Here is a 14,746-nt window from a genome sequence, read left to right as displayed (position 1 = left end):
TTTACTGGAGCAATCTAGGTAAAGTACCTTGCTCAAGGGTACAACAGCAGTGTCCCCCACTGGGGATTGAACCCACAACCCTCCAGTCAAGTGTCCAGAGTCCAGAGCCCTAACCACTACTCCACACTGCTGCCCTTACACCCTATATACTCCACACTGTAAACCCGACACACACAGCTCTCAATATTACAGCCGATATTATGAAAAACCTATTCAGGTAACTGACAGTCTATTCATTATTTTCAATCACTCTGCAATATCCATGTCTTCATCCTCTACGTCAGCCTCCTCCACTTTCCTATTCTCATCCATGTCGCTGTTCGTGGTTGAATCATCTCCGCTGGTGGCTTAATAGGGGAGGTTAGCAGGGTAATGTTCCTGCGTGGGGATAGGGAGACAGGCAGCACCAACGCGTTTAAGTTCAACACTAACCCTTAATAAAATGTTCTTCCTGTTATTAAGCAGTGGTATAATGGGAAGCAGTGGTAAATTAAAAATAACAGAAGCCAGTTTTTACTATAGTGAAGTAGGCTACAATTTGTTTTTCATTAAAAACGTGTTTATTGAAATTAATGTTCAGCTTTCATATTGAAGCTTGTTGTGGGCGACTCATTCAATCAAACCCGGTAGTGTGGAATTTGCTTTAGTCGTTCAAGACGTTTTTCAAATCAAGTAAGCTTCTTTGTGTTTAACAAACGACACACGAGCGTGGCAGCCCTTCTATCGCAGCCAGTGTCATGTTTATAGCACGCAGCTGAAATGGTAACGTAAGAGCGCTGTCTCTGTTTAGCGCACGCAAGAACGTGCAGAATGGATGGAAATCTGTTGAGAATTGGAAGACAACGCATTTGAAAGCAAAACATTTTATGACATTTTTAAATCTCATAGCTGAAGAGGTGCCGGCGCTTTGCCTCGTCAAGCCCAGAGGTGCCGGGCTGAGTCCCAGCCAGCCCTGGCCAAATTAACCACTGTGTATATATATATCTATGTACTGTAACCCCCAGAGTCATTCTAAACCAATTTAATCAAGTTGCATTCACTTACTAATTCAAATTGTATTCATAACACTCGTCCATTTTAAGTTAGTTGAACATTCAAATTGACTTTAGTTGTTCAAACATAAATGGTTGAAGTAGAACCAGGGGACTGGATTCCCATCAGCCCTTGCAGGGCTTGTACAATTTATTTTTTGAATTGTTTGTTGTTTATTGTGTTGTTGTTTTGTGTGTGTGTGCGGTTGCACACGTGTGTTGTGTTTGCTTGTCTCTTGTGTCCCCGGCTGCCTCCCTTGCACGTGTTCTCCTTGTGTTGTTTGTGGCCAGCCCCGTTCGGCGGTCAGTCTGCGGATGTGACGTCCCTCTGTCTGCATCTCTGCTGCTGCCTGGTTCCAGCACTTGTAAATGCTGCCAGAAGCACAGAAGCAGAAATGCTGCACTTGCAGCTAATAAAATAACTTGCTGGTTTCACACTGTTTCCTCAGCTCACTTTTTATTGCTAAAATTAATTAAACATTTTTAAACAAACTAAAAATTACATCTAACTTCTGTGTATGAGCTGCTGCCTGTTGTTTTCTTGTGTGTGTGTGTGCACCGCCCCCTGTGGCTCGCTCTGCTCTGCGAGTGATGGAAAGTTATGCAAATCACCTACTCTAGCCCGACCAATGAGCGGTGAGGATAAGCTTATATTAACAGCAGCCTGCACTCTGCATGTGGTTGTTGTGGCTGGGGACTCAGAGAGTTAAAGAGGAGCTCCCTGTACTGCATTCGAGCTCTAAACATGCTGAAGTGTTGCAATACCCAGGAGAGCTGTGTGCTAGCTGGAACTAGAGGGGAAGATTAACCAGTATCTTAGAAAACAACAGGAATTCTGTGCAGCATTAAAACACACAAATCATGACAAATAAAAATAATAAACACATCTAAAAAATAAAATGTATTGAACATTGGATCATTTTAAAAAATGCATGATTAGTTGTGACTTTTTATTTTCATGTTTTTTTCACTACCTAAAAGGCTCTTTCCCAGCAGTCCTCTATATCCTCTGAATGCAGAGTCTGCCTGGGTGCTGCGTCACATGATGAAGGCTCCAGCACTGACAACGACTCAGAGAGGCAGAGCGATAGAACTCCATTTGATACAACAACCTTTAAAAAGTACATTTTGCTCATTTAAATACAAGTTAGACATAGGTGTTGTTTTAGCATTGCTTACTATTGTGTTATATAATTAATCAATTAATTTCACAATTAACACATTTCTCATTTTTAATTCAGAAATCATTTGTTTCTAGTAACTTGGCTTGTGTTTTTCAGACACAGTAAAAGCCGATCAAATGCATGAAAAACACAAGCCAAGTTAGTAGAAACAATTGGTTTCTGAATTAAAAATGAGAAATGTGTTAATTGTGAAATTGTGGCAACCTTGGCCCCCACCTCTTTGATAGTTGTGCCTGTTTGCTTGGTGCTGGGCAAGGTTGCCCCAAAGGTTTCATGAAGCTTGTCTTGTGTTTTTGATATCTCTACTTTAAATGGCTGGGTACTTTTGAGAACTTGGCGTTTTTTCACATTTCCAAAGTGTTTTTGTTTCAAATTCATAATGCAAGGTTAACATTTTTTTCTTCATGATAGAACAGTCCCAATTAACATAGTCTTTAAGGTTTCTGTCTTCTGTGGATTCGCTGGTGATTTTGAAGGCCTTGTTTAAAACAGAAACTCTTCCCACAGTCAGAGCAGTGATGCGGTTTCAATCCTGTGTGAATTTGCTGGTGCGAAACAAGGTTGTTTGAATGACTGAAACTCTTCCCACAGTCAGAGCAGCAATACGGTTTCTCTCCTGTGTGAATTCGCTGGTGCGAAACAAGGTTGTTTGAATGACTGAAACTCTTCCCACAGTCAGAGCAGCAATACGGTTTCTCTCCTGTGTGAATTCGCTGGTGCGAAACAAGGTTGTTTGAATGACTGAAACTCTTCCCACAGTCAGAGCAGCAATACGGTTTCTCTCCTGTGTGAATTCGCTGGTGTGCTTTCATGTCTCCTGAGTAACTGAAACTCTTCCCACAGTCAGAGCAGTGATACGGTTTCTCTCCTGTGTGAATTCGCTGGTGCGAAACAAGGTTGTTTGAATGACTGAAACTCTTCCCACAGTCAGAGCAGCAATACGGTTTCTCTCCTGTGTGAATTCGCTGGTGCGAAACAAGGTTGTTTGAATGACTGAAACTCTTCCCACAGTCAGAGCAGCAATACGGTTTCTCTCCTGTGTGAATTCGCTGGTGCGAAACAAGGTTGTTTGAATGACTGAAACTCTTCCCACAGTCAGAGCAGGAATATGGTTTCTCTCCTGTGTGAATTCGCTGGTGTTTTTTCATGTCTCCTGAGTAACTGAAACTCTTCCCACAGTCAGAGCAGTGATACGGTTTCTCTCCTGTGTGAATTCGCTGGTGCGAAACAAGGTTGTCTGACCGACTGAACCTCTTCCCACAGTCAGAGCAGCGATACGGTTTCTCTCCTGTGTGAATTCGCTGGTGCGAAACAAGGTTGTTTGAATGACTGAAACTCTTCCCACAGTCAGAGCAGCAATACGGTTTCTCTCCTGTGTGAATTCGCTGGTGCGAAACAAGGTTGTTTGAATGACTGAAACTCTTCCCACAGTCAGAGCAGGAATATGGTTTCTCTCCTGTGTGAATTCGCTGGTGTTTTTTCATGTCTCCTGAGTAACTGAAACTCTTCCCACAGTCAGAGCAGTGATACGGTTTCTCTCCTGTGTGAATTCGCTGGTGTTTTTTCATGTCTCCTGAGTAACTGAAACTCTTCCCACAGTCAGAGCAGCGATACGGTTTCTCTCCTGTGTGAATTTGCTGGTGTGAAACAAGGTGTCCGGGCTGACTGAAACTCTTCCCACAGTCAGAGCAGGAATATGGTTTCTCTCCTGTGTGAATTCGCTGGTGTTTTTTCATGTCTCCTGAGTAACTGAAACTCTTCCCACAGTCAGAGCAGCGATACGGTTTCTCTCCTGTGTGAATTTTCTGGTGTGAAACAAGGTTGTTTGACTGACTGAAACTCTTCCCACAGTCAGAGCAGCGATACAGTTGCTCTCCTGTGTGAATTCGCTGGTGTGCTTTCATGTTTCCTGACCTACTAAAACTCTTCCCACAGTCAGAACAGTGATACGGTTTCTCTCTTGTGTGAGTTCGCTGGTGTGTTTTAAAATGCTCTAACTGGGTGAAACCTTTCCCACAGTCAGGATATTCTCCAGCGCCCGCCCTCGCTTTAGCTGCTGGACTGGAACCTGGAAAATACGAACAGGAAAGTAAGAGGGACTGCTTGTAGGCTTAGGCAGGGATGGAAATAAGCCCCCTTGCATAGCAGTTTGATCCCTTCCTGGTTTTACTAGCAGTTTAATAAGACACACCTGTGCTTGTTACCTATACATTGGGGCTAATCAGGCTCAGTTTAAAACCTGGAACAGGTGAATCTGCTATGCAACAGGAAACTTATTTCCATCACTGGCTTAGTAAAGGTGGGGGAGTGGATTAAAACATGTGAATTTCAGCTGTGGGGGCTTGCAATAGGTTACAACAGCTTAAAAAAAACAACTAAACAAAGCCTTTACTTTATGTGTAAAAGCAAAGTCAGTAAAGACTGATGCTAGTGAAACCGAGCCCTGGGATCAAAACCTGCCTTCCAAGACCTCCTGTAATGTTTCAGGTCTATTTCCTCCAACACATGCTACAATTATATCTTTAAATTGCATTACTTTACGCATTTACAAAAATATCCATATACTGTTACACTGAATATTTATAATGATATATACAGTACTTTAGTGTTTCTAATCCTTGGTATAATTCTCCCCACTCCCAGAGCAATGACTACATTCTACCTGTATCTGAAGTTCACCAGTAGCGAGTCCTATCTTGAACTGGTTGGAGTGGTACAGCAAAAAACAAACAGCTAGTAATGTAACCTACATGCTCCCTCCCTCCCTCTCAACCACACTGTGGATATCACGCAATCTAGAATGACAATGTCACAGCTACTGGGAGTCACTCACCTGCTAGACTGCATTCTGAATGGGAGCGCCCGTCTTCCTTTCCACCTCCTTGCATGCTGTTGGGAGAGCCTTCCTCTCCAGCGCCTTGCTCTCTCACGCAGATTCTCTCCAGCACCACGCTACACTCCCGCAGGCGTACAGGCTCCAGCTCAGGGATGTTTGGTTTGAAGTCCTCAGATTCTTCCTTCACTGGTTCCATGTGCTCAAACTCTACTTCAGGGGGCTCCTGTTTAATACGGACAGTTTCCAGCACCTCTTCTTGTTTAACAGGAAGGGGTTCTTCTGTCTGGGGGATCTCCAATTCATTGTGTTCAGCTTTAACCTCAGAGTCCTGTGGCTGACTGCTGTCACATTGCATCTCACAGAGCTCCTGTTTAATGGGGAGGGAAGCCAGCCCAGAGAACTCCACTCTAATGGGGACAAGTTCAAGTTCAGGGAACTCCTCTTTAATCTGGACAGATTCCATCTTCACACTGTCCATGGCAGCACACGGGATTCTGTTTAGTAGCTGCTGAAAAACAGATGAATGTATTTATTTAAATACAGGGTTATGAAGGCCATTCAAGGGGCCGACAAAATCTGACCTTAATAGCAGGGGTGGCTTTACTATTGAAGAAATACAGAATTTCTGATAAGTTCATAATACCAGAGGATTTTATCTGTTGAAATGTTTACATTTGGCACCCATAACAATTTTTACTGTGTAACCTGATAACTCATCGTCATCAAACTTAAATTAAAATGGTCAATTCAATCTTTTAAAATATGACTTGCCATCGCGAGTGTGTCTTGAGGCACACTGACTGGTTTATTCAATCTGTACAGAACCACCGTCCTATCAGTGTAGCTCATCGCTACAAAATACCATGTGATCAAATGGCGAAATGCGCCTCAGTTTGGAAACTGTTCGAGCTCTTGAAAAAAACCTGAAATCAGACACAAGTCGCAGAGCAGTCTGGTGTTCCCCGTTCTGGTGAGTTGCTTCACCATGCTGTTAAATAATGTGCATGTCTGGTATGTTGCTGCTGTATTTTGTAACGTGTGTATGGTAGGGTGCTGGGTTTATTTAGTTTGACAGTTCAGTAACGTTAGTTTGTCTGTTACTTTATTATTATAGTTTATTAATTGCTTTTCTTTTACTTATTCAGTTAACTTCATAAGTTGATGCACGTGCTTTATAACAAGTAATACATATGTATTTATTTACTGATTGATTCCTATTTTCTGGTGGCTGACTCCGTCTTAGAGAACACTTCCGCTATAAGAACACTTTGCTTGCTTCCCGAGTGGTGTTCTCTTAGCGAGGGGAAGAATGGCTGGGTGTGTTTTCAAAACGGATTGGGACGGCATTTCATATGCTCCATGTCCGTGTGATGGAGATTCTTTTTTGTCCAAGTTTCATGAAAATCTGTGCGGTACTTTTAGTTTGGACAAATTAGTCAGTTTTTTTGCACTCAAAAACGGCTGCGTATTTAAACACCACATCCGACAGGCAGATAGTACTCATTGACTAGGAGTGCCCTTTTTGGAACCGAAAAAATTGAATATTTCGCAAGTTATTTAAATTTCCGCTAACTCAAATGTTACGCCTGCGCAGTCAGGCTCCACCACAGAGAGTAAGTTAGTGGGGATTCGTCACTTTAATCATTCTCTGTGGGTCAGTTAATCTGAATTGCTCAGGTCACTTATGTCTTGTGGATCCTGACACTATCCATTTCATTATTTTCAGGACTTGATGTAGCAACGAATGAAAGTGTACCTCTTTTAAACATTTACAGCCAAGATATTACTCAGCATCTACTGAATTTAGTTTATATACACTTTAAAACCAGAGCCCTGACCACTACTCCACACTGCTGCCCTGTCCAGAGCCCTGACCACTACTCCACACTGCTGCCCTGTCCAGAGCCCTCACCACTACTCCACACTGCTACCCTGTCCAGAGCCCTCACCACTACTCCACACTGCTGCCCTGTCCAGAGCCCTCACCACTACTCCACACTGCTGCCCTGTCCAGAGCCCTCACCACTACTCCACACTGCTGCCCTGTCCAGAGCCCTCACCACTACTCCACACTGCTACCCTGTCCAGAGCCCTCACCACTACTCCACACTGCTACCCTGTCCAGAGCCCTCACCACTACTCCACACTGCTGCCCTGTCCAGAGCCCTCACCACTACTCCACACTGCTGCCCTGTCCAGAGCCCTCACCACTACTCCACACTGCTGCCCTGTCCAGAGCCCTCACCACTACTCCACACTGCTGCCCTGTCCAGAGCCCTCACCACTACTCCACACTGCTGCCCTGTCCAGAGCCCTCACCACTACTCCACACTGCTGCCCTGTCCAGAGCCCTCACCACTACTCCACACTGCTGCCCTGTCCAGAGCCCTCACCACTACTCCACACTGCTGCCCTGTCCAGAGCCCTCTCCACTACTCCACACTGCTGCCCTGTCCAGAGCCCTCACCACTACTCCACACTGCTGCCCTGTCCAGAGCCCTCACCACTACTCCACACTGCTACCCTGTCCAGAGCCCTCACCACTACTCCACACTGCTACCCTGTCCAGAGCCCTCACCACTACTCCACACTGCTACCCTGTCCAGAGCCCTCACCACTACTCCACACTGCTGCCCTGTCCAGAGCCCTCACCACTACTCCACACTGCTGCCCTGTCCAGAGCCCTCACCACTACTCCACACTGCTGCCCTGTCCAGAGCCCTCACCACTACTCCACACTGCTACCCTGTCCAGAGCCCTCACCACTACTCCACACTGCTACCCTGTCCAGAGCCCTCTCCACTACTCCACACTGCTGCCCTGTCCAGAGCCCTCACCACTACTCCACACTGCTACCCTGTCCAGAGCCCTCACCACTACTCCACACTGCTGCCCTGTCCAGAGCCCTCACCACTACTCCACACTGCTGCCCTGTCCAGAGCCCTCACCACTACTCCACACTGCTACCCTGTCCAGAGCCCTCACCACTACTCCACACTGCTGCCCTGTCCAGAGCCCTCACCACTACTCCACACTGCTGCCCTGTCCAGAGCCCTCACCACTACTCCACACTGCTACCCTGTCCAGAGCCCTCACCACTACTCCACACTGCTACCCTGTCCAGAGCCCTCACCACTACTCCACACTGCTACCCTGTCCAGAGCCCTCACCACTACTCCACACTGCTACCCTGTCCAGAGCCCTAACCACTACTCCACACTGCTGCCCTGTCCAGAGCCCTCACCACTACTCCACACTGCTACCCTGTCCAGAGCCCTCACCACTACTCCACACTGCTACCCTGTCCAGAGCCCTCGCCACTACTCCACACTGCTGCCCTGTCCAGAGCCCTCACCACTACTCCACACTGCTACCCTTTCCAGAGCCCTCACCACTACTCCACACTGCTACCCTGTCCAGAGCCCTCACCACTACTCCACACTGCTACCCTGTCCAGAGCCCTCACCACTACTCCACACTGCTACCCTGTCCAGAGCCCTCACCACTACTCCACACTGCTGCCCTGTCCAGAGCCCTAACCACTACTCCACACTGCTACCCTGTCCAGAGCCCTCACCACTACTCCACACTGCTACCCTGTCCAGAGCCCTCACCACTACTCCACACTGCTACCCTGTCCAGAGCCCTCACCACTACTCCACACTGCTGCCCTGTCCAGAGCCCTCACCACTACTCCACACTGCATACGGCCATAATTGCTTTACTTTTTTTCAAATTTGTTAAATAAATAAATAAATCCATGTCACTACATTGTTTCATTGTGCAATGCCATATTTCAGCTGGCCATGCTAAAAAAAAAAATTCACGAAAAATAAATGTTTTTTTTGTTGTTTCGTTTTTTCTAAAAATCACCTCTCCTTTTTCTGTGTTTTTTGTGAATCTGAATTGAACAGGGTGAGTCTCAGGGTACTTAGTGTTTTTTTTTAATGGAACCCTAGTGTGTGCATTCATTTCATGTCCCTGATTTTCACGTATATGACATGATGTACCTCTAACCTTTATAGAGTTATACCCACAAATCTAACAACAGTAAGAAAACATGCGAAAATAACTCGGACCCTATTATTAACCTCCTTGTGCTCCGTGTTTCGGGTGAGACGCTGTTTATGCATAGTTCACACACACCCTATAGTCTCTGTAAGTTGTCTTGGATAAAGGTGTCTGCTAAACTCTCTATATATATATATATATATGAGTCAGTTTTCGCGCCCCTCGTTGATCAGTGTTGCACACACACTATGGTATAGCGGTAGTTCGCCTGCCCCTCAATGTAAATACCCAGCTAACACACTAAGACTCAAACACGTTGTCATTAATATTAAACATAAAAACGTCGGTACCTTATTTTTTATTGATTAAATTGTTATATTTTAAATGGACTCGGTGTTGTTGATGACGTCACGCCTGTTCATTTAACAAACAAAGCGTCACAAACAAATAACCTTCAATTAAAATGAATAATACTGTAACTTACCTTTTAGTCTCGTCCACGCCTTACAAACGGGTATGTAATATCGTTTAACTAAACACACAAATATAAAATCCTCCGCAGGGCTCCGTGTTTACCTCCTGCTGTGTGTTTGAAACGCCAGCAGCGCCGCGTTCCCGGATGCAGTTTGTGCGCATGCTCCGAGGCGGAGGCTCTTCTTCTGGTTAATCTATAGGACGCATCCCATCTATTATATTAGATGATGAGCGCCCTCCATCTGTACTCCTTTGTGTGTCTTTGTTTTACTTTATTTTTCTGTCATCTTTATTTATTATAACTTCCCTTCTTTTCCTGTTTCCTTTATATATTTCTTCAGTATCCTTTCTCTATTCAGTCTCCCGTCCTCTTTCCCCAGCAAGTTCTTTATATTGACTTCATGTACCTCCATTTCTCTCAGCCTCCTCTCCACTTTCCTTCTCTGCTCCTCATATTTCTCACACTTTAATAAATAATGTTCTACTGTTTCAGCTACTTTACATTTTTCACACTTTCCATCTTCATGTTTCTCCAGTCTTAAAAGATGTTCATTTAATGAACTCTGCCCAATCCTTAACCTATCCAACGCTCTTTCCTCTTTCCTTCACAACTCTTTATTCACCTCTTTCTGGATATTATGATAAAACCTTCCTTTTATGCTTTTAAGCTGAGTCTCAGCTGCTCCATCGAGCTCCATAGAGGCACAGCGTCCATTCAAAACTAACACAAGAAAGAGTTCACATCCTTTTTATATTTAACGGCTGTAATACATACAGTACTGTATCGATGCCTCTGTAATTTCCATTGATAAATCATTACAAAAATAACATCTTAGAGTTTTATTACACTTGATAATCGGTTCCCTTTTCTCTTTTGCAGTTGTAGTTTTTGTTTTGCACTTTGGAAACATGAATGAAACAAAAACATGAATATAATTGAAGTAGATTGTAAACCCGACACACACACACACAGCTCACAATATTACAGCAGATACCAGGAAAAACCTATTCAGGTAACTGACAGTCTATTCATTATTTACAATCACTCTGCAATATCCATGTCTTCATCCTCTGCGTCAGCCTCCTCCACTTTCCTATTCTCATCCATGTCGCTGTTCGTGGTTGAATCATCTCCGCTGATGGCTGAATAGGGGAGGTTAGCAGGGTAATGTTCCTGCGTGGGGATAGGGAGACAGGCAGCACCAACGCGTTTAACTTCAACACTAACCCTTAATAAAATGTTCTTCCTGTTATTAAGCAGTGATATAATGGGAAGCAGTGGCAAATTGAAAATAACAGAAGCCAGTTTTTACTTTAGTGAAGTAGGCTACAATTTGTTTTTCATTAAAAACGTGTTTATTGAAATTAATGTTCAGCTTTCATAATGAAGCTTGTTGTGGGCGACTCATTCAATCAAACCCAGTAGTGTGGAATTTGCTTTAATCGTTCAAGACGTTTTTCAACTCAGGTAAACTTATTTGTGTATAACAAACGACACACGAGCGTGGCAGCCCTTCTATCGCAGCCAGTGTCATGTTTATAGCACGCAGCTGAAATGGTAACGTGACAGCGCTGTCTCTGTTTAGCGCACGCAAGAACGTGCAGAATGGATGGAACTCTGTTGAGAATTGGAAGACAACGCATTTGAGAGCAAAACATTTTATGACATTTTTAAATCTCATAGCTGAAGACGTGCCGGCGCTTTGCCTCGTCAAGACCAGAGGTGCCGGGCTGAGCCCTAGCCAGCCCTGGCACAAATTAACCAATATATATATATATATATATATATATATATATATATATATATATATATATGTTTTGATTCAAACACAGTCTCCCTTGAGAAAGATATGTACAACATATCGAAACGTTGGGCAGCTGGCTCTTTGAGCTAATATATATATATGTATGTATATACACACTAATCCCCAAAGTCATTCTAAATAAATTAAATCAAGTTACATTCACTTACAAATTCAAATTGTATTCATAACACTCGTCCATTTTAAGCTAGTTGAACATTCAAATTGACTTTAGTTGTTCAAACGTAAATGGTTGAAGTAGAACCAGGGGACTGGATTCCCATCAGCCCTTGCGGGACTTGAACAATTTATTTTTTGAATTGTTTGTTGTTTATTGTGTTGTTGTTTTGTGTGTGTGTGCGGATGCACACGTGTGTTGTGTTTGCTTGTCTCTTGTGTCCCTGGATGCTTTCTTACACGTGTTCTCCTTGTGTTGTTTGTTTTAGCCCCGTTCGGCGGTCAGTCTGCAGATGTGACGTCACTCCCTTCTCCTTCTCTGCGCTTGCCTGGTTCCAGCACTTGTAAATGCTGCCAGAAGCACAGAAGCAGAAATGCTGCTCTTGCAGCTAATAAAATAACTTGCTGGTTTCACACTGTTTCCTCAGCTCACTTTTTATTGCTAAAATTAATTAAACATTTTAAAACTAACTAAAAATTACATCTAACTTCTCTGTATGAGCTGCTGCCTGTTGTTTTCCTGTGTGTGTGTGTGTGTGTGTGTGTGTGTGTGTGTGTGTGTGCACCGCCCCCTGCGGGCTCGCTATGCTGTGCGAGTGGTGGAAAGTTATGCAAATCACCTACTCAAGCCCGACCAATGAGCAGTGAGGATAAGCTTATATTAAGAGCAGCCTGCGCTCTGCATGTGGTTGTTTTGGCTGGGGCCTGAGAGAGTTAAAGAGGAGCTCCCTGTACTGCAGCCAAGCTCTAAACATGCTGAAGTGTTGCAATACCCAGGAGCTGTGTGCTAGCTGGAACTAGAGGGGAAGATTAACCAGCATCTTGCTAAACAACATGAATTCTGTGCAGCATTAAAATACACAAATCATGACAAATAAAAATAATAAACACATCTAAAAAATAAAATTTATTGCACATTGGATCATTTTAAAAAATGCATGATTAGTTGTGACTTTTTATTTTCATGTTTTTTTCACTACCAAAAAGGCTCTTTCCCAGCAGTCCTCTATATCCTCTGAATGCAGAGTCTGCCTGGGTGCTGCGTCACATGATGAAGGCTCCAGCACTGACAACGACTCAGAGAGGCAGAGCGATAGAACTCAATTTGATACAACAACCTTTAAAAAGTACATTTTGCTAATTTAAATACAAGTTAGACATAGGTGTTGTTTTAGTGTTGCTTACTATTGTTAAATAATTAATCAATTAATTTCACAATTAACACATTTCTCAGTTTTAATTCAGAAATCAATTGTTTCTACTAACTTGGCTTGTGTTTTTCAGACACAGTAAAAGCGGATCAAATGCATGAAAAACACAAGCCAAGTTAGTAGAAACAATTGATTTCTGAATTAAAACTGAGAAATGTGTTAGTTGTGAAATTGGGGCAACCTTGGCCCTCATCGGTTTTACAGTTGTGCCCATTTGCTTGGTGCTGAGCAAGGTTGCCCCACTTGTTTCTTGAAGCTTGTCTTGTGTTTTTGATATCTCTACGTTAAATGGCTGGGCACTTTTGAGAACTTGGCGTTTTTTCACATTTCCAAAGTGTTTTTGTTTCAAATTCATAATGCAAGGTTAACATTTTTTTCTTCATGATAAAACAGTCCCAATTAACATAGTCTTTAAGGTTTCTCTCTTATGTGGATTCGCTGGTGTGTTTTAAGGCTGGCTGACTGACTGAAACTCTTCCCACAGTCAGAGCAGTAATACGGTTTCTCTCCTGTGTGAATGCGCTGGTGTGTTTTCAGGTTTCCTGAATAACTGAAACTCTTCCCACAGTCGGAGCAGCGATATGGTTTCTCTCCTGTGTGAATTCGCTGGTGTGAAACAAGGCTGTTTGACCGACTGAAACTCTTCCCACAGTCAGAGCAGCAATACGGTTTTTCTCCTGTGTGAATTCGCTGGTGTGCTTTCATGTCTCCTGAGTAACTGAAACTCTTCCCGCAGTCAGAGCAGCGATACGGTTTCTCTCCCGTGTGAATTCGCTGGTGGAAAAGAAGGCTGTTTGAATGACTGAAACTCTTCCCACAGTCAGAGCAACAATATGTTTTCCCTCCTGTGTGAATTTGCTGGTGTGCTTTCAGGGTTCCTGAGTAACTGAAACTCTTCCCACAATCAGAGCAGCAATACAGTTTCTCTCCTCTGTGAATTTGCTGGTGTGAAACAAGGTTGTTTGACTGACTGAAACTCTTTCCACAGTCAGAGCAGCGATACGGTTTCTCTCCTGTGTGAATTCGCTGGTGTGATACAAGGTTGTTTGACTGACTGAAACTCTTCCCACAGTGAGTGCAGGAATACGGTTTCTCTCCTGTGTGAATTCGCTGGTGTGTTTTCAGGGTACCTGACTGACTGAAACTCTTTCCACAGTCAGAGCAACGATACGGTTTCTTTTCTGCGTCAGTTCGCTGGTGTGTTTTAAAATGCCCAAACTGGGTGAAACCTTTCCCACAATCAGGATATTCTCCAGCTCCCGCCCTCACTTTAGCTGCTGGACTGGAACCTGGAAAATATGAACAGGAAAGAAAATAAGAGGGACTGCTTGTAGGCTTAGGTAGGGATTGAAATAAGCCCCCCTTTGCATAGCAGTTTGATCCCTTCCTAGTTTTACTAGCAGTTTAATAAGACACACCTGTGCTTGTTACCTATACATTGGGGCTAATCAGGCTCATTTTAAAACCTGGAACAGGTGAATCTGCTATGCAATGGGAGTCTTATTTCCATCCCTGGCTTACAGCAGGTGGTGGAGTGGATTAAAGCATGTGAATTTCAGCTGTGGGGGCTTGCAATACATTACAACAGCTTAAAAAAGCAAATAAACTTAAAGCCTTTACATTTATAATGATCTATACAGTACTTTAGAGTTTCTCCCCCTTGGTATAATCCCCTCCCCCTCCCAGAGCAATGGCAACATTATATCTGTATCTGAAGTTCACCAGTATTGAGTCTTATCTTGAACTGATTGGAGTGGTACAGGAAAAACAAATAGCTAGTAATGTAATCTACATGCTCCCTCCCTCTCAACCACACTGTGGATATCACGCAATCGAGAATGACAATGTCACAGCTACTGGGAGTCACTCACCTGCTAGACTGCATTCTGAATGGGAGCGCCCGTCTTCCTTTCCACCTCCTTGCGTGCTGTTGGGAGAGCCTTCCTCCCCAGCGCCTTGCTCTCTCACGCAGATTCTCTCCAGCACCACGCTACACTCCCGCAGGCGTACAGGCTCCAGC

General features: G+C 44.0%; 1 protein-coding gene across 1 annotated transcript in view; it reads right to left on the bottom strand.

Annotated features, from left to right (window-relative positions):
• Window positions 1–14,746, bottom strand: part of LOC117964881 (zinc finger protein 721-like) — a 30,513-nt gene that overhangs the window by 8,180 nt on the left and 7,587 nt on the right. The window contains exons 3-4 of the mRNA XM_059008947.1: window positions 13,194–13,910; window positions 2,694–4,208 (exon numbers count right to left, since the gene is read on the bottom strand). Coding sequence (XP_058864930.1) covers window positions 2,694–4,208; window positions 13,194–13,910 — 2,232 coding nt within the window. The remainder of the gene's footprint in view (window positions 1–2,693; window positions 4,209–13,193; window positions 13,911–14,746) is intronic.

This window comes from Acipenser ruthenus, chromosome 38, assembly GCF_902713425.1.
Source record: "Acipenser ruthenus chromosome 38, fAciRut3.2 maternal haplotype, whole genome shotgun sequence".
NCBI classification, from domain to species: Eukaryota; Metazoa; Chordata; class Actinopteri; order Acipenseriformes; family Acipenseridae; genus Acipenser; species Acipenser ruthenus.
The sequence above is the reverse complement of the archived record's forward strand: the minus strand, read 5'-3'. Positions and strand labels throughout refer to the sequence as shown.